The 16,962-nt window shown below is 58.0% G+C and overlaps 7 protein-coding genes across 7 annotated transcripts; 2 read left to right on the forward strand and 5 right to left on the reverse strand.

Annotated features, from left to right (window-relative positions):
• Window positions 1-65: 65 nt before the first annotated feature.
• On the reverse strand, window positions 66-2,644 carry MYCTH_2299442 (uncharacterized protein). Its single transcript, XM_003660713.1, has 5 exons — window positions 2,326-2,644; window positions 1,723-2,255; window positions 700-1,627; window positions 456-629; window positions 66-380 (listed from the first exon to the last, which is right to left on the reverse strand). Exons 1-5 carry the CDS (start codon window positions 2,369-2,371, stop codon window positions 310-312), a joined length of 1,752 nt encoding a protein of 583 aa, XP_003660761.1. The 5' UTR covers window positions 2,372-2,644; the 3' UTR covers window positions 66-309.
• Window positions 2,645-3,909: 1,265 nt separating this feature from the next.
• MYCTH_2299445 (uncharacterized protein) lies at window positions 3,910-4,941 on the forward strand. The gene is made up of 3 exons (XM_003660714.1): window positions 3,910-4,173; window positions 4,259-4,420; window positions 4,514-4,941. The coding sequence occupies exons 1-3, from the start codon at window positions 4,093-4,095 to the stop codon at window positions 4,784-4,786; spliced, it is 516 nt and encodes a 171-aa protein (XP_003660762.1). The 5' UTR covers window positions 3,910-4,092; the 3' UTR covers window positions 4,787-4,941.
• Window positions 4,942-5,465: 524 nt separating this feature from the next.
• MYCTH_2051392 (uncharacterized protein) lies at window positions 5,466-6,730 on the reverse strand (the record flags this gene model as incomplete). Its single annotated transcript, XM_003660715.1, has 4 exons — window positions 5,466-5,929; window positions 6,014-6,208; window positions 6,320-6,534; window positions 6,624-6,730. 4 exons carry the CDS (start codon window positions 6,728-6,730, stop codon window positions 5,466-5,468), a joined length of 981 nt encoding a protein of 326 aa, XP_003660763.1.
• A 670-nt stretch (window positions 6,731-7,400) lies between these two features.
• On the reverse strand, window positions 7,401-8,614 carry MYCTH_2108150 (uncharacterized protein; the record flags this gene model as incomplete). The annotated part of the gene is made up of 2 exons (XM_003660716.1): window positions 7,401-7,698; window positions 7,857-8,614. 2 exons carry the CDS (start codon window positions 8,612-8,614, stop codon window positions 7,401-7,403), a joined length of 1,056 nt encoding a protein of 351 aa, XP_003660764.1.
• Window positions 8,615-9,637: 1,023 nt separating this feature from the next.
• Window positions 9,638-10,946, forward strand: MYCTH_2299448 (uncharacterized protein). The gene is made up of 2 exons (XM_003660717.1): window positions 9,638-10,172; window positions 10,273-10,946. Exons 1-2 carry the CDS (start codon window positions 9,822-9,824, stop codon window positions 10,786-10,788), a joined length of 867 nt encoding a protein of 288 aa, XP_003660765.1. The 5' UTR covers window positions 9,638-9,821; the 3' UTR covers window positions 10,789-10,946.
• Window positions 10,927-12,109, reverse strand: MYCTH_2299450 (glycosyltransferase family 2 protein). The gene is made up of 2 exons (XM_003660718.1): window positions 11,858-12,109; window positions 10,927-11,722 (listed from the first exon to the last, which is right to left on the reverse strand). Exons 1-2 carry the CDS (start codon window positions 11,974-11,976, stop codon window positions 11,104-11,106), a joined length of 738 nt encoding a protein of 245 aa, XP_003660766.1. The 5' UTR covers window positions 11,977-12,109; the 3' UTR covers window positions 10,927-11,103.
• A 233-nt stretch (window positions 12,110-12,342) lies between these two features.
• MYCTH_112905 (ATPase, P-type cation-transporter) lies at window positions 12,343-16,437 on the reverse strand. The gene is made up of 5 exons (XM_003660719.1): window positions 16,080-16,437; window positions 15,800-15,999; window positions 15,046-15,723; window positions 14,146-14,953; window positions 12,343-14,094 (listed from the first exon to the last, which is right to left on the reverse strand). Exons 1-5 carry the CDS (start codon window positions 16,281-16,283, stop codon window positions 12,613-12,615), a joined length of 3,372 nt encoding a protein of 1,123 aa, XP_003660767.1. The 5' UTR covers window positions 16,284-16,437; the 3' UTR covers window positions 12,343-12,612.
• Window positions 16,438-16,962: the final 525 nt, after the last annotated feature.

Here is a 16,962-nt window from a genome sequence, read left to right on the forward strand (position 1 = left end):
TGTAGCACACATACTTCAACGTCTGCTGCCAAAGAAGTCGAAAGAACAGGGCGGATGCAGATACCGCAGAGCGAACCTCAACAATCCTGTTTGGTCGATCGGCGCATCCGACAACCGTCGACAACACTCGCCGAGTTATCCGCCGAAAGTAAGGAGACATTAGATTAAGTAAGATACGTAGCATCGCAAAATGTCGTAAGATGATGATGCAATAAGAGACCGTTTCCAAGCTCCCTTAGTTTTCGATTCTGACGCAGGAACGTCCGGTCCACAATAACGCATGATCCCAAATGCTCAGGACCTTATCGTTTACCGGACCCCGAAGGCCTCTAGCAAGTCGTGGCGGTGAAAGAAACTTCGGATTCGCTTGCCGAAGACATCTAGAAACAAAAGTCAGGGTCCCCTCCCCGTCACGTCGCTGTGGGTCAGACTTGGGAAGTTCCCGTGTCACTTACACATGGGTATGCTGAGCACGCAGACAGCCACCTGAATCGAAGCGACAATGTTGAACAAGGGCTCGGCCTTTGTGTTGCTTGCAACGAGCCAATCGAAAGCCCTAAAGGTGAGGGCGAAACTGAATACGTTTTTGAAGATGATCATGCAGGTGAAGCCCTCAATAGACAAGTCGCCTGTTTGCGCATTAGTGTCCGTCTCGAGTGGCTGTACGGACGAGGGCACGAGGGAAAACACAGAACGTACGGTAAGCATCGACAATGTACAAGGAGCTCGCGACGGCACCAATCACCATGCCGGCGACCTCGAGGCCGAAGAAGGTCAACGGGACGGCGTAGTGGTATTTCTCATACAAGAGTCCGTCAATGGTGGTACCGAAGCCGTACAGACCAGCGCAGCCGATGATGAGCTGAGGGATAACGAGCAGAATGCGGAATTCGGGCTCGTAGATGCCATTGTTCCACTTGGTCATGGCACGCGCGCTCCAGTCGGACAGCGCTCCGGCGATGACGAAGCCGACAATGGCGCCAATGAAGGCTGCCGTGTAGGCGTAACCCGTCTTGACCTCTCCCCACCATAGCGGCGAGCCGAGGAAGAACTGGGCCATGATGACGCCGATGAAGACAGTCCAACCGATCATCAGTCCTTGGATCAAGCAAGCCCAGAGGAAGGCAGGCTGTAGGAACAGCGGGAGAGGCCGCAGAAGGAGTTTCCAGAACGTCTCGTCAGTTTTGCGGCCGTTGAAGAGAGCCAATGACTGCTTGAATGTCGCCTTTGGCCTGGTAGCTGATTTGGCAGAGACCGGTGCTGCGGTACTCGCGGCCCCGTTGGCTTCGGGCCCCGTGTTGGCTTCTTCGTCCGTCTTCACCGCCGAGACCCCCCCATTGCTCTGGCCCGACTTCTCCGCGTCTTCCGGTGTTCCGGGATTGGCGGCGCGAGCATTCGCCGGGTTCTCCTTGTCCAGCAGGTCAAGGTTCAACACCGTGTCTCGACGGTATGCCGTCTCCGGGCAGAAGAGGAAGACGAGTGGGAAGCAAGCGCCACAGAAGATGGCCACCAGGTAGAAAGTCCACCACCACCCGATGGTGTTGGTAATCTTGCCGACGAGAATGGGGGTGAAGAAGGCGCCGCCAAAGACGGCGAGGTTTGTGAAGGCCATGCGGATTCCGCGTTGCTGGCTCTAGTCGTCAGCCTTGCTTCATTTCTCCACCCAACGTGCAGACTCGAGCAGCGCGTCGCGTCTTGGTTGTTCTTGGTTGTCGCACTCACATGAACGTAGTACAAGTCCCCCACCGCGGCGTTGACCAGGGACTCAAAGGGAGCCGTAGCGATGCCCTGAAAGACCCTCGCGGCCACCATGCTGCGGTAGTTGCCCTCACCCTGCGACGCTCCGCCCCATGCCGCCGTCACCACCAGCAGGAGCGTGCCCCCGACAAACAGATGGCGTTTGCCCCAGATGCGACCCGAAGGCACAAAGAAAAAGGCGGCAATGCCGACGCCCAGCAGGTACCAGCCCGTCAACTCGGCGATCTTGGCGAAAGATGTGGTGTAGTAAAGGCCCAGAGTCACGGTGTTTGCGGCGAGGATCGGGCCGAGGCAGGTGGCGAAGATGGCCACCATGGAGAGGATGAAGGTGATGAGGTCGCGCTTCCAGAGCGGCCAGTTGAGGGGATCGTTCGGATCGTCGGACGGCTGCGGTACCAGGATGACGGGCACCGGCCCGCTGGTGTCGCACTTGAGGCCCTCGACGCCGTCGGCGGCATACTGTGGTCTTTCCGGGTCGTCGAAGTATCTGGTCGTCCCTAATAGCAAGCATTTCCCGTCAGCGGCGCGGCCGAGAGGAGGAGTCTGGCAGTCACAAGGGTGCCGCACCTGGGACGTGGTCCATGACCCGGTCCTCGAGAACCCCCAACCCCATCTTGACGCGTTCGTCAAACCTGCGCCTATCTTCCGCTGCGACAGATGGCAACCAGATTTTACATGCGCGGCGGTATAGCCAGGTATTCCCGGCGATTTGGATGCCTTCCGCGCGCTGATCGTTGGCTGCTGTTGGGTTTGGCTCGCCCCACCACCTGTCAAGACCAGGCGAAATATTCTGGTGCGCAGCAACTGGAGGACCTTATTGAACAAAAAAAAAAAAGGTATTGATGATTCCTCAAAGTGTTGCCCTGGACTCAGTAGTGGTCTTACAGCGATCCTTAGCGCAAGCAAGATGCGGCGTGGCAGGTGGTGTGGGCCAATCCCACCAACCACAACTGCAGTCATGCGGCTCGGGGGAGGGGCAGGCCCCCCGATCTGTGCACACTACGTAAGTGTAGTTAGTTAGCAGCTTCTGCGTCCAATCCCAGACTGCCGACAGAAGTCGACCGGGGATCGCAATGACAAGAGACCGACTTTCCGAGACGAATCACAAGTGGAAAGCGATTCTAACACCGCTGTGGGGCGTTTCAGGTTTCTACGCAGAGCTGCGGCGTACTCTCAGAAGATCTGTCTTTGCACTCGGGTTGGTTCCTGATAACTACTCCCTAATCTTCTCGTCTTTTGATACCTTGCGATTCTTCATACCTTACCTTCTCTAGTACAAGTATGACGCTAAAAATGTCTTGCCAGCATTGATACTCTCCTCTCCATAACTAATGGTTATCGGCCCGGGGAACGCACTTCTGTGATCCCCGAGACTCCGCCACGGCAAAGGACCATCCATGTTTGCTGCTTGCTCGGACTGGTCCTGTGCCGACCAATTAACCGGGGGAAATACCAAGACGATCCCCCAGAAGATCGCCGGCGGAGTCGGGGTATCACCGAAGTTCCTCCTGCCCATCTTCACGGCGACACCGTACGCGTACATACATACAGTACACAGCGTGGCAAGGGTGTGCTGAGGAGATTTCGATGACGTTTCTTCGTTCATCCATGTCTTAGTACCTCAATTGAATGCTACAAGAGGTCATCGTAACAAGACTCGCCCCATGCCATACATACACTCTTTGCACAACACGCCGGGAGTCTCACTTGCTTTTCTGAAAGAAGGGGATAAATATGATTGCATTCCCGACATCTGTTGCGGCAGGTTGGAAAGGCCTACCTAGAAGTTGCGGAGACGGGAGGCCTTCAGCCCCGCAATGCAAAAGGGGTCGGAACACGCCTCGAGCCACAGGCCCAATGTCGATGGGAACAGTGATGAAACCTGGAGATACAGCGGATACTACGGAGTACTCCGTACTTGGTAACTAGTGTCAAATCAGCCGAGAGTCGAAATGAACGTGTTGCAAGCGAGCGTCAATGCCATCCCTTTCCGGCAAGACCGGAAAGAGCTGGCGGCCGGCGGGCGCCATGCACAGCCCATCCTCCCTCCCCTTGCAGGCCACCGACGAGGTGGGGACGTCCTTCCAGCTAACTAGTTAGTGTACACTAATAGCTTATGTACTGTACTAGTACAGTGGCGGGAGGCCCTACCCATTGGCTCGGGCCGCGCCATGGGGGGAGCGAACTCGACGTGTTTGTCAAAGCTATTTAACACTGGGGTGCCGCTCCCCCAGTTCGCGTCTCCATCTCCCCCAGCTCTTAAAAACAAACGTAGCCCTCCTCCGAGACGACCAATCGATTATCTCCATCCGCACGCCGCCAAACACCGCCATTATGAAGGCCATCGCTGCTCTTACCCTCGCTCTTGCCGGCGCCGTCGTCGCCCAGGACGGTCTCGGCCTCCCTGAATGCGCTGTACGTCTTGCCGAATCGGCCACTGTTGCAAACAAGGGTTCTTGCGTGCGCGCGTGCGGAGTTGCTAACGGGTGCACCATTGCAGCAATCATGCGCGAGCTCTTTCCTCGCCGGCGGCATTGGCAACTGCGGGAGGGATGTGAAGTGCATCTGCCAGGAGAAGAGCTTCCTCAGTGACATCGCGTGCTGCCTAGCTGGCGATTGCAGCGCTCAGGACCAGGCACAGGCCGTCAGCGTTGCCGCCAACGTGAGTCTCCTTTCTTGATTCCCTTCAACGGGTCCCGTTTCAATCAACCGTTGCGTTCCCGGTGCGCTGACAGGTTCTCTTCCACGCGCACAGCTCTGCCGCGGTGTCGGCGTGACCGACCTGCCGAGCTCGGTCTCCTGCGCGACCGCCTCCACCTCGGCGACCGGCTCCGCCGCCAGCGCCCCGACCACCGGCTCGGCCTCGACCACGGCCTCGGGCTCCGGCACGACCTTCGGTCCTACCAACACCGCCACCGCCGCCGCCACCGAGACTTCGACCCAGTCCAGCAACCTCGGCCCCCGCCCGACTGCTGCCGCCGGCCTCGGCGCCATCGGCGGCATCATTGCTGCCGTCGCCCTTCTCTAAACACGCTCGCCGCAGAATGGTCTCTCGGCGTCTCAGCATCGACACTACCGCTGTCGATCAAACGTTGGGCGCTGCTCGGCAATCAAAAGGAATGGTTTAATGATGGCTTATGGATCTTTGCACCATATGATTGAATGGCGGTGCTGTACGTGATATGCGGCCTTGGCTGGGCTCGAAACCAAGAGCCGCTGCAGCACGATGCATGTATGCATGCATCCGAGAGCCTTGGTATGATGCAGGTCTTGACATGTAACATGTACAGACGTATTAATATGTGTAGAGCTAGCAAAATAATTTAACTAATGCGCGATGTATGGGATTCGGAAGATGATAAGGGAGACCGATGAGTCGATGAAAACAGTGAGAGCAATTGAACGAGAGAGAAAAAGGGAAGAGAGCTTCTCAACCACTGCAATTCGCTTTTTGTTCAAGCAGGTCATAGCAAGACACCGCTGGGAAGGCCACCTTGACTCCCATCTACCTTCGTTGCCTCCAACCATCGCAGCTCGATCCGCATCCCATCATCTATCATAATCAATAAGCATTCGTCCCTTAGGGTATCGATATTGCCTCCCAAATCCCCGACTCCAACCCTCCCCCCCCCCACCCCCAACCCTCTCCCTCTTCAACCTTATCCCCTCTTCTGTCGCTATCTCTCTTTTTTTTTTTCCCCATCAGCTCACCTGCCCTTGACCTTGCGAATCACGACGTTCCCGGCGTCCAGCTCCCAGCCGACGCCGAACCTCTCCTTGAGGTCGGCCCAGGCGCAGCCCGTCTGCTCCTCGAGCACGCCGAGGGGCACCGAGTGGTAGGCGCGGGCGAAGGCCTTGAGCGTGTGGAGCACGACGACGCGGGCCTCGGCAAAGTCCATCAGCCGCGCCCGGTACCCGTCCACCTGCCGCCGCACCCGCCGCCACGCCACCCAGTTGTCCGCCGCCAGCGCCCGCAGCGCCCCGTCCACCCGCCCGTCCCGCAGCCCCTGCTCGTGCCGCAGCCGGTACGCCCCCGCCAGGTCCCCCCGCCGGCACGCCGCGTCCAGCACCAGGTAGCCCACCACCTCTTGCCGCTCGAGCGACGTCAGGGCGCCGTCGTCGTTGTCGTTGGCGGCGGCGGCGGCGGCGGCGACATCGCCGTGCCTATTCCCTCCCGCCGCGGTCTCGGAGGTAGTGCTTGTTGCGTTTGTGGTGGTGGTGGTGGTTGTTGTTGTTGTTGTTGTTATTCTTGAACGCCATCGGAGGAGCTGCAGCAGCGCAGGATAGTACGTCTCGTATGCGGATGCTAGGATGCCCAGGCGCGCGGAAAAGAGGTAGACCTGGACGGCGAAGTGGTCGCGCCGGTTGGAGGCGACTAGTGCTTCGCGCAGTTTGCGGAGGGCCGAGAGGATCTGGGAAAGGTGCTGGTGTTGCTCGCTATCGGGGTGGGCTTCGGCAGCGGCGGCGGCAGCGGAGGAGTAGGAGGAAGATGAAGAGGGGTGCGGTCGTTCCGTTTCTGATGGTTTGGGTGGGTGATCGTGGGTTGATACTTCTGGTAGACCAGCTGGCTGTTCCGTCTGGGGTGACGGTGATAGTAACGGGGACGGGAGGGGCTGCAACTGCGAGGGTCTGCTGCTCTTGCTGTCGCCGCCGGTCAAGGAGAGGCGTGCAAATTGCTTTTGTAGGTTATCCCGGTCGCCGGCGGCGGTGCAGAAGGCGAGGTAACGGGCGGTTATTTGAGTGTAATAGGATTCTTGGACCTTGGGAGAGAGGAGTCTGCAACAGGAGAAAGTCAGCGAGAATGGTTCTCAGAGCACCTGAAAGCCGGGCCGTTGGCGGGGCTCCCCGGCCAGGCGCTGGCGCACCTCTTCTCGCCTTTGGAGGGTAGGCCGTATTCTGCGAGCGGATCTTGCTCGACCGGCTTCAAGCGTGGGAGATGCCCAGAATATCCCCGCCCTTGTTTTCTCTGCATCTTCGTCTGTAGGTGAGCAGCCCCGTTGCGTAGGAGTGTGTTGGGATTGTATGTACATACTGTAGATTCCATCCCGCTGTCTACGGTAGGCCTCGCCCCGCCAAAAGATGACGTGCCCTGTTAGGAGCACACTCAGCGCCCCGCGGTGCTGGAACACCTCTCTGGTTGGCACTGGTTGCCCCGCCAACCCTTACCCCTGAGTTTTAAGATGCTTCAGCAATGAACACGCTTCTCTCTCACCAGCACTTCGACGAGGTGTAGAGCAAGATTATAACGCCACCTGGTTCGTTTTTTATTCTTGATAAGGTAACTTTAGTGCGTGCCCCACTAACCTCAAATTCAGTCCCCGTTTTGCTCACGAGCCGTTTGGCTGGTGTTCGTATGGACGAAGCAAACAAAACCAAATATCTCCGTACGTGAACGCTATTACATCATTTGCACATTTTATTTTCTTTGCTTCCTACTCCGTAGAAGTAGACGCTTCGTATAAGTAGGCGATACGGAGTAGTATATTATGCTTCGAGTGTAATAGCGGCTGAACAACGGTGACAAATGAGTAAATGGAAACGCTGTCTAATAGAGCATGTTGTTCAAAACAGTCACTTCCCACCTAACCAAAAGCTTCCGCACCAGTCAAAGTTCGACTGGCTCCTACAATTCGAAAGAGTTTTTATGTGAAAAACGCATTGTGACAGGCACATTCTGCGTCTTCCCTCTCCGGCGGACACATCTTCATGGGCGGTGGGCGGCCGCCCGGTAGCTGGGGCCCAAAGTAGCTGTGAGCCAGGTCTCGCAGTTCCGGGTCATCCAGGTAGAGGTGTGTTGCGAAGATCCTTCGAAACATGCACCGGCCGTCGCCCTGAAAGCAGGGAGGCCACCATTGGGTGCAACACGATTTAGGAAAGACCAGATAGAACACCTTTCCGACATCCAGGACGTCCTCGGCGGAAAATGTGTGTGCAGATGCACTGCAGGAGCACATCACAGTGTTAGTTAGACTTTATCATGGTTGGAGAAGTAGGGGGGAAAAGGTGGAATCAGCTGTGGGCCACGCCGGAGGGAGCGGGGGATAGAGAGGACGATGATCCGGAGGAAAGGAGCATCCAGGAGGAAACGCAGTGTTCACCACATCATGGTTTCGGGGCGGAACATGGTTGCCATGCGGGCATATGTCAGGGCTGCCAGCCACTGGGCATCGCGGTGCCAGATGGAGATGCCGACCGCCCGGGAGAGACTCGCCCCGTCAGGACTCCTGTAGTAGATCTTGATGCGTCGACGGAACAACTTCTTATTGGGGAGTAATGGATGGCGCTTTGTCGAGATCTTGTCAGAAAAGCACCGGTGAAGATTTTCGAGCCAAGCCGGTCGCTCCTGCACCAGACGACGCAGATCCTGGACGCCGACGATGGCTTCGGCAATCCAGGGTGCTGCTTCTAGTGCCTCCGGAGTTGCGCGTTCGATCGGGCAGTGTTGGCGAGCCAGTTTGTACCTCCAGCGGCCACGGGGTGGAAGTCGGCCAGTCTGGACGCTGCAGGTGGTCACTGGCCTCCTCCACCCGTCGTCAGAGTACTGAGACACGCTGCCGGCCAAAGGCAGATGTGATCTTGGAAGGGGCCGAGCATTCTCTAATTCTCTCGACGGCAGTGGGCTGACAGGAGGTTCAGAGCGGACCTGTCTCAACCAACGCGGGAGGGCAAGGCGGTTCCAGATTCTGCGCCATACAGTCGGTCGCCTTGTACCAGCCGGAGTCGAAGACGGCCCATCCTCAGAAAAGTGCTTAGATGGGCCCTTCTCGGACCTGAAACCCTGGCTCGACTGTTGGCCGGTAACCTCGCTATATGCTGGGGGTGCGTTCCGATGTCTGGTCGTTTGCTCAGCTGCCATTCCTGGGAACGGTTTCATTCAGGATGGGTCATGTAAAGTGCTCGGTGGAAAGGCAGGATGATAACGAGTCGTGGCATCTCAAAATCTCGATTTGTAAGTAGGAAGGTCCTTTAAAGTTCTTGGTGATTACGTTGAACTGCGCGTGGCATTCGTTCTCCTCGCATGTGCCATCTGCTTGTCGACAGGCTCTGGGCAGTTGCCGGGCAAACTTTTCGGATCCGGTTACCTGTGATTTCCCATCAGTACACATATACGTCTTTCCCCCGCAATGCTGACGTTTTCGTTTTCCTTTTTTTTCCCCTTCGTTTCTGGAATTGCGTGTTCTCCTTAGCTAGACCAATACCCTGAGGATCTTTCAAGCACATGCCACAAACGCTTCTTTCCTTGTACATGGCCCTGATGCAGTACCGGAAAAATGACGGACCAAAAGGAGGAATGAGGTCGGCTTCTATAAGGACTCGTGTTTTTCTCGGAAAATTCAGCAGGTGGTGTAGTGTGACTTTCGCGTCTCACATGCCATCATCCATCCTGCGCTTCAGTTTCAGGTCCGAGGCTTGCGGAGACGTCAAATTGAGAGTCCAATAAGGCAACGTTCGGCAAGACAAGCCACGTATTTGCAGATTGTTGTCGGAGCCAATACTACGGGGTGCCGGGTAGGTATGCACCTGAGGTAGTAAGTACCTAACCTTAGCTACAGCACGGGAAGGTTAGGGCAATCGGGGTGATCAGAAAAAACCAAACCCCACCACGGGTTGTGTGTGGGGTAATGGAGACCTTCCCCGGACTTCCCAACCCCCACTGATTTTAAACATCCGAGGGCCATATCTCCGGTTGCTCGGTTGCTACGGAGTAGTTTCTATGTATGCTACGAGATGGTCGAGACTTCAACCACTGTTCGCAGGGGATACTGAACTTCACTGGTGTATCCATATGGTTCCTGTCTCAAACCAAGTTCGCGAACTAGGTAGTTTCAAACCAAATGGTGAGAGAATGGCACAGGAACCAGCCACAAGCTTTCAGGCGGGGTTGTCGAATCGTTTGGGGTTCGGCCGGGTTATGCCTCGGCATTGCCGGCTCGGGGCTCTCTTTTCGTGGGAATAGATACACTAATTCGTACTCCTAGGAGTACACTAGTTCAATCCGTAGATCCTCTCGATTGTCTCTGACCAGTTGACCAGTTCCACGGCCGTGAATCACCGCAATCATCATGTCCGAACGGATTAAGCAGATCGCCCGTCAGCTCAACTACCCCAAAGGCTTGCTCGCGGGTCAGGTTGCCATCATCACGGGGGCTGGCCAGGGCATCGGCGCCGAATGCGCGAGACTGTTTGCGAACGAAGGAGCAAAAGTGGTCGTATCAGATATTGACGCTGCCAAAGCAGAAGAGGTAGCCTCCAAGATCAGGGCCAGAGGTGGCGAGGCACTCGCCGTCGCCGGGGACCTGCTCAAGGATGAGTGCATCAAGCAGCTGATCCAAAAGGCGGCGGCGTTTGGCAACGGCAAGATCCATATCCTCGTCAACAACGCCGGCTTTACCTGGGATGCAGTCATCCACAAGGTATTTGATCTTTCTTTCTTTCTTTTTTTCTTGGTCTCCTCTTTCAAGATCACTAAAATAGACCATCCTACTTGACTGACCATTACTATTACTACCTTAGATGACGGACAAGCAATGGGACACGATGCTTGCCATGCACGGCACCGTTCCCTTCAAGCTCGTGCGCGAGGCCGCTCCGTACTTCCGCGTCAGGGACGGAGAGCCGCGCAACATTGTCAACATCTCGTCCACGTCGGGCCTGCACGGCAACGCCGGCCAGCTCAACTACGCCATGGCCAAGGCGGGCGTCGTCGGCCTGACCAAGACCATCGCCAAGGAATGGGGCCCCGCGTTCGGCGTCCGCGCCAACACCGTCGCCTTCGGCCACATCGAGACCAGGCTGACGGCCAACAAGGAGGCCGGCGCCTTCATCGAGGTCGACGGGCAGAGGGTGGCGCTGGGGATTCCCGCGAAGCAGAAAGCGGCTCCTGCCGGGGCGGTGCCCTATGCCGACATCCCGCTAAGGCGGCCCGGGACGGCCACCGAGGCGGCGAGTGCCGTGCTGGCAATCGCGTCGCCGCTGAGCTCGTACATTAGTGGGCAGACGATCAGCGTGACCGGCGGCAGGAACATGTAGCGGGGTTCCAACGGGGTCGAGTGGCTGGCCCCGTCTGTGACGAGCGGGCTGGCGGTAGTACTTGGTGCAGCAAAAGAAGACGGAAGGATCCAGGTATTATGCATGTTTAGGTGTTATCTGTTTGCCTTCTCCTAGGTTGCTGCAACCCAAGCAACGCCTTTCCCAAATGTTGCCTTCTTTTGCCTTACTCATACAACGGCCCCCCGTTGGGGTATCTCCTCTCCTTGCAGCAGCATTACTTCCCCAACCGGCGGCTTCCAAGTTTTCCCCCGCCGCTTCACGATCTGTTTCCCCTCCCTTCATCTGAAGACATACTTAGATAGACCACCACAATTGCAGCACCCCCTTCGCGTACTCGACAATCTCCTCCCCGCCCAACTTGCTGTCCCCGTATACACGGTCCACAAACGAGATGGGCACTTCTCCGATGCTGTATCCCTTGGCCTTGGCGGTCACGGCCAGGGCCATCTGCATGGTAAACCCGCGGGCGTCGGTGCTCTCGAACAGCTTCTCGAGCACGGCGCGCTTGTACAATCGGAAACTCCCCGTCAGGTCGCTGACGCCGGGGCGGAGGACGGTGTCGGCGAAGATGTTGGCGCCCTTGCTGGTCAGCTTGCGCTTGAGGTCCCAACCGTAGACGCCGCCGTCGCCGGCGTAGCGGGTGCCCGTGACGATGTCGTAGCCGCGCTCCTTCTGCAGCGCGATCATGCGCGGGATGAACTTGGGGTGGTGGCTGAAGTCGGCGTCCATGATGATGATGTGGGTGCCCCGCGCGAACTGCAGACCGTGCACGTACGCCGTGCCCAGCCCCAGCTTGCCCGAGCGCGTCTGCAGTTGCACGTGCGGCGCGTACGCCCGTACCAGCTGCCGGGCTACATCCTGCGTGCCGTCGGGCGAGCCGTCGTCGACAATGACGAGCTCCCAGTCGAGGTTGCTATAGAGAGAGAGGGCGGGGGGAGAACGAGGAGCGAGGCCGGTGTGGTTAGCTCGCGGTCAAGTAGTAGCCATGACGGGGGAAGAGGGATCGGGGGGAAAAAAAGGGAGGGGGGAAGGAGGGTGGTGTGCGCACTGCTCGGTAAAGGTGCGATTCAGCAGCCAGGTAATGATGGGCAGGTTCTGGCGCTCGTTGAAGGTCGGCAGGATCACCGAGTAAATTTCCTTGTCGGACGACGGCTCTGCGGGCGCCATTGCGGTTGTTGCTGGGCGGACAATGGGAGTGTTCCGTTGGTGGATTGCTGGTGATTTCGCGGGATGTCCTAGGAACCTCGAGAGCTCCCAATTCGAGGTGCAGGTGGCCAGTTCTGGCCCGACGCGACTCGACGTTACACTATACGTGGCAAGGACCTTGTAAAGTTACATAGTAAATGCGCCCTGCCAGGGGGTTTCGTGTTCTTGGCGTGAACGCAGTAAAGTCCCTAACCCTTGCCAAGAAACACTGCATACCGTGTTCGTTCCTTCCTATTGTGGAAGTAGGTTTCCTTCGACTTGGAGCACTTGAAGCATTGAAAAAAACTTGCGGACCAGTTGTACTCCAGAATTCAATTCCGCTTCTACCAGGTTGTACACTACGACCGTAGCGCAGCATTGTAATATCTATCAAAACACTTGGAAAAAGCACGTTCCAAGATGGGTATCCTGAATGGCTCGCGAGCTCTTGACCACAACCAACAAACTTCTTCCCCCATGAGTTCTCGACGCGATTTTCTGCGCCTTTTCTTCGATTTGACCACATAAGACATCTTACCGTCGGACTCCGCGACTATGTTTTTCGCGACCCCAACCCGTTTGTCCCGCATCGTCTTCCCAATGTTTTTTTTTCAGACCTCAAACCGGCGGCAGCGCGCTGCTTCCCTGCTGTGTCTCTTGCTGCGTTCCCTGCTGCGTCGTCACCGGCGTCAACGCGGCAGTTGACGGCGCCTTGGACCTGGACTCGGTTCGGCTGGCACTCAGCGTGCGCCCGGCGCTCAGCCAGTTCTTGAGGTGGCCAAGACCCAAGCTCTTGTGGTACTTTTTGGTGACCTCCTCGCCCTGCGACCAAGGACCTTGGACCACCTTGTGGTCGTCGAGGATGTTCAGCCTGCGCTTGACGTACTTCCACACCTCGATACCCAGGACATAGACGATGGTCATGCCGATCACGACCCCCCACTCCCAGCTGATGGACGTGTGCTTGAAGACATCCCGATTGAGATACGGGATGTAGACGGTCGGGAACACGCTGACGAAGCCGATGGCGACGGCCCAGAAGAGGAACGGGTTGTTGTACAGGTCCTTGAACAGCGGGAACCGCGACGTATCATTGGGGTTGAGCCGGAACAGCGACCGCCGGATGTCCTTGAATTCCCACGCGCTGAGCAGGATGAGCCAGGTGAGCTCGGCGAAGACGGCCGCCCGCGCCCGGAACACGGGAATGCACGAGTCCGAGAACTTGCGGTTGCAGTCGTGGCCGAGCTGCCCGTCGTACCTCCCATACACCACAATGACAAAGGTCATGAGCGTGCAGATGCCCATCAGCAGTCCATACACCATCATGTCTGCGAGGATCTGGTTGCTGAAGACGCCGCGCCGCTTGTCCTGCGGCGGCTTCCGCATCACCATGGGGCTGGCCTTCTCCCGGCCCAGCCCGAAAGCCGGGAAGGACGAGGTGACCATGTTGATCCACAGGATCTCCAGCGGAGAAATGGGGAACACCGACAGGCCCGACTCGTCCTGGAACCCCAGGCCGGCGATCAGCAGGATGACCTCGCCGACGTTGCTGCTCAGCAAGTGCAGCACAAACTTCTGAATGTTCTCAAACATCCTCCTGCCCTCCTTGATCGCCGCGACGATACTGTTGAACTTGTCGTCCGTCAGCACGATCTTGGCCGCCGACTTGGCCACGTCGCTCCCGGAGCCCATGGCGATGCCGACGTCGGCCCTGCTCAGCGACGGCGCGTCGTTGACGCCGTCTCCGGTCATGGCCATGAAGGCGTCGCGCCGCCGCAGCGCTTCGACCATGCGCGTCTTGGTCTCGGGCGCGCACCGCGCGATCACCAGCGGCAGTTCCGGCAGCGCGTCGATCTCGGCGTCCGACAGCCGGTCAAAGTCGGTCGCCTTCATCACCGCCGTCTCGGCCACGCCGGCCGGGAGCACGCTCATGTTGGTCGGGATGATGCCGACCTCCTTTGCGATCGCCTTGGCCGTCTCCGGGTGGTCGCCCGTCAGCATGTGCACCTTGATGCCGGCCTTGGAGCACTCGTAGATGGAGGGCGAAGTCTCGCGCCGTGGGGGGTCGTAGATGCCTGCGAGACCGAGCAGAATCAGGTTCTGTTCCACGGCGGCCCGGGCTGCGTCTTCCGCCGGAGATGCCTCGGCCACCTTTTCGTCGTCCTCGTTGGCGGGGGAGAATGTCCGATCGGCTGTGTACCTGCCTTGCCAGGGGCGGTAGGCCACGGCCAAGACGCGCTGGCCGAGCGAGGCAAAGCTGGTCATCTGGTCGAGGATCTGCTCCTTCATCTCGGCCGTCATGGGTTGCTGGTTGGAGCCGGTGCCGACGTGCGAGCACAGGTCGAGAATACGCTCGACGGCGCCCTTGGTGAAGACGACACTGTTGGAAGGGTCGAGCTCGGCGTCGTTGTCCGGGGGCGCCTCATAGACCACCGACATGCGCTTGATGGTGCTGTCGAAGGGAAACTCGGCCACCTGCCGCCAGCCGAGCGCTTCCATGGCCTTCTTGTTGCGGTCGTACCGGTGCGCGAAGACCTGCAGGGCGATCTCGGTCGGCTCGCCCGTGGTCTTCCAGGCGCTTTCGCCTTCGTCGTAACGAACCGTGGCCAGATTGCAGAGCGCCGCCGAGAGCATGAACAAGCGGAGCTCGGGCGTCAACTCGGCCATCTTGGCCTTCTCGGCCGGCGTCGGGTTGAGCTTCTCGTCGGGAACGCCGTCAAACTTGACGGCTTGCGTCGTGCGCTCCTGGTCAAAGTCGCGCTTCTTTTCCTCGGCTTGCGGCTGGTCCCTCACAGTGCCCTTGTAAGGGTCGCTGGGATCCGTCGAGCCCGAGACGGTGTAGATTTTGTCGGGCGGTAGCCAGACCTTCTTTACGATCATGGCGCCCTGGGTCAACGTGCCGGTCTTGTCCGAGCAGATGTTAGTGACGCCACCGAGGGCTTCAAGTGCGGAGAGATCGCTATGTACAAAAACAGTCAGCAGTCAGCCACTCGACTAGAGAGGGAAACGAGAAGGAAGGGGGATCCAAGGGCCAGGAGGCAAAGCACATACCGAACGACAACGTTTGCCTTCCTCATCACGGTGGTCGCCACCACCATCGAGATGGTCAAAACGGCAACGAGCGACTCGGGAATGATGGCGATGCCTGTCGAGATGGCGTAAATGACAACCTCCTTGGGCAGCGGCTGGACAAACTTGTTCACGCCGAACACGATGATGGCCAGCAGGATCGCACAAAAGAACAAAAGGTAAGCCAGCTTGGACAGCTTGATCTGCAGCGGCGTGCCCTCGGTCAAGCCCAAGAACTTGCCCAGAAAATCGTAGGTCCGACGAAAGGCGCCCTTGATGGGCTGCGTCTTGCCATACTTCCTCCAGTTCATTGACCGGCCAGCCTTGCGGCGCTTCTTGTTGGTCGAGGCCGCGATCTTGCCCACCTCGGTCTGCATGCCCGTGGCCACGACGATACCGCGGCCGCGGCCCTTTTGCACCGTGGTGGTGGCGTACGCCATGTTGATGCGGTCACCAATGCCGACCTCGTCCTCGGACACGGCAAGCTTCTCGGTGCCGGGAACAACGATGTCGTTGTCGATCTGCTTCTCGACGGGAATGGCCTCGCCCGTGAGCGAGGACTCGTCGCACGTCAGATTCATGGCCTCAAATAGGCGCACATCGGCGGGGACCGTGTCGCCCATCTTGAGGTTGACGATATCGCCGGGAACCACTTGCGCACTGGTTTAGGAAGATATTATTATTAGCCCTGGAAAGGAACAGGAACAAAAAGGGTAACGATGGGGGTGCCACTCACTTTGGGATGACAATGGTCTTACCGTCCCGCAGGACGCTTGCACTGGGAGAGGACAGGGCCCGGAGAGCATCCATCTTCTTCTCGGCGCCATACTCCTGGTAAAAGCCGATGGAGACGTTGAGTACGATGACGGCAGCCAGAACGCCACCTTCGATATAGTCGGAGACGCCAAAGCTCAGTGCCATGGCAAAGAAGAGAACCTGGATGTTGGGGGTGTGAGAACAAGGCAATTGGCGAGAAGAGAGTTTTCGGGATCGTAGGTGAGGGCAATGGCACGCACCAGAATCATGGCATTGCACAGCTGTCTGATGAAGATGGTGTACCACGCAATGCTGCCGCCGACGTCCAACTCGTTGGGGGGGTACTTTTGCTGCAGCTCGGCAGCCTTGGAGGAGCTCAAGCCATTGTCGACGTTGGTGCCGAGGGCCTGCTCAACCTCCCGAACCGAGAGGAGGAAGGGGTGTTTGGGGAATTCCGCAGCCATCGGACGATGGGGACAAGTTCACTCTGCGCACGAGGGATGAACAGGGCGGTGGGCGATGACGATGAGCACTTTGCTTCATTGGCGAATCAGAGGACGGTAAAGGAAGGCTTTTAAATCGCAGAATGAGCTGCGATTTCTACGACCTCGGCAAGATCTGGCGAGAGAGGTCTTCGTCAAATCGATCAGTTTTCCGATGACGACAGACCCAAGAAGACGTACGAGGGGGCACGTGTTGTTTAAGTATGTACATACGTCCGTACAGTACATGGCTCCAGCCACCCGGTTTCTGGGTTTTCGTCCCCGCGAGCCACGCCCGCGAGCAAGATTCCGTTTCTCTCACCGATTAACCCGACAAAAAGACGCTGACAACCTTGCTCGAGCTGTTGGCCAAGACGAGACCAAGAAGTTCTATCCCAGCCCGGATCCGGTGTCGAGACGTTCTCTGCAAAGGCGGATGCTGTTTGAGCCCCACTGTGGGACTGGCCTTCAGCCTCTTAGGACGGCCTGTGTGGGCGATAAAGCTGCAAGTGGGTGGCGATAGCATCCGAGGGCGTCATCCTTGGGCTCTTGGTCGCCTTGAGGGGGGGAGGGTTCTTTATCGAGCTCTTAGCAGGGGGCGCTCTGATAGGCCCAGCCAGCCCGGCAGGAATGCACAGCGAGGTCATCCCGCTTGGCGCCG

Source organism: Thermothelomyces thermophilus, chromosome 1, assembly GCF_000226095.1.
Source record: "Thermothelomyces thermophilus ATCC 42464 chromosome 1, complete sequence".
NCBI classification, from domain to species: Eukaryota; Fungi; Ascomycota; class Sordariomycetes; order Sordariales; family Chaetomiaceae; genus Thermothelomyces; species Thermothelomyces thermophilus.

What these genes read in the sequence shown, in the direction of transcription:
- MYCTH_2299442 (XM_003660713.1), bottom strand. Translation starts at nt 2,371, where the DNA reads ATGGGGTTGGGGGTTCTCGAGGACCGGGTCATGGACCACGTCCCAG. An exon ending in GGTCATGGACCACGTCCCAG is followed by an intron (nt 2,256 to 2,325) that starts GTGCGGCACCCT and finishes GCTTGCTATTAG; the next exon opens with GGACGACCAGATACTTCGAC. An exon ending in CGTGCTCAGCATACCCATGT is followed by an intron (nt 381 to 455) that starts GTAAGTGACACG and finishes TTTTGTTTCTAG; the next exon opens with ATGTCTTCGGCAAGCGAATC.
- MYCTH_2299445 (XM_003660714.1), top strand. Translation starts at nt 4,093, where the DNA reads ATGAAGGCCATCGCTGCTCTTACCCTCGCTCTTGCCGGCGCCGTCGTC. An exon ending in TCGGCCTCCCTGAATGCGCT is followed by an intron (nt 4,174 to 4,258) that starts GTACGTCTTGCC and finishes GCACCATTGCAG; the next exon opens with CAATCATGCGCGAGCTCTTT. An exon ending in CCGTCAGCGTTGCCGCCAAC is followed by an intron (nt 4,421 to 4,513) that starts GTGAGTCTCCTT and finishes CCACGCGCACAG; the next exon opens with CTCTGCCGCGGTGTCGGCGT.
- MYCTH_2299448 (XM_003660717.1), top strand. Translation starts at nt 9,822, where the DNA reads ATGTCCGAACGGATTAAGCAGATCGCCCGTCAGCTCAACTACCCCAAA. An exon ending in GGGATGCAGTCATCCACAAG is followed by an intron (nt 10,173 to 10,272) that starts GTATTTGATCTT and finishes TTACTACCTTAG; the next exon opens with ATGACGGACAAGCAATGGGA.
- MYCTH_2299450 (XM_003660718.1), bottom strand. Translation starts at nt 11,976, where the DNA reads ATGGCGCCCGCAGAGCCGTCGTCCGACAAGGAAATTTACTCGGTGATC. An exon ending in AATCGCACCTTTACCGAGCA is followed by an intron (nt 11,723 to 11,857) that starts GTGCGCACACCA and finishes CTCTCTCTATAG; the next exon opens with CAACCTCGACTGGGAGCTCG.
- MYCTH_112905 (XM_003660719.1), bottom strand. Translation starts at nt 16,283, where the DNA reads ATGGCTGCGGAATTCCCCAAACACCCCTTCCTCCTCTCGGTTCGGGAG. An exon ending in TGTGCAATGCCATGATTCTG is followed by an intron (nt 16,000 to 16,079) that starts GTGCGTGCCATT and finishes CCCAACATCCAG; the next exon opens with GTTCTCTTCTTTGCCATGGC. An exon ending in CCAACGAGGACGACGAAAAG is followed by an intron (nt 14,095 to 14,145) that starts GTGGCCGAGGCA and finishes GCCGTGGAACAG; the next exon opens with AACCTGATTCTGCTCGGTCT.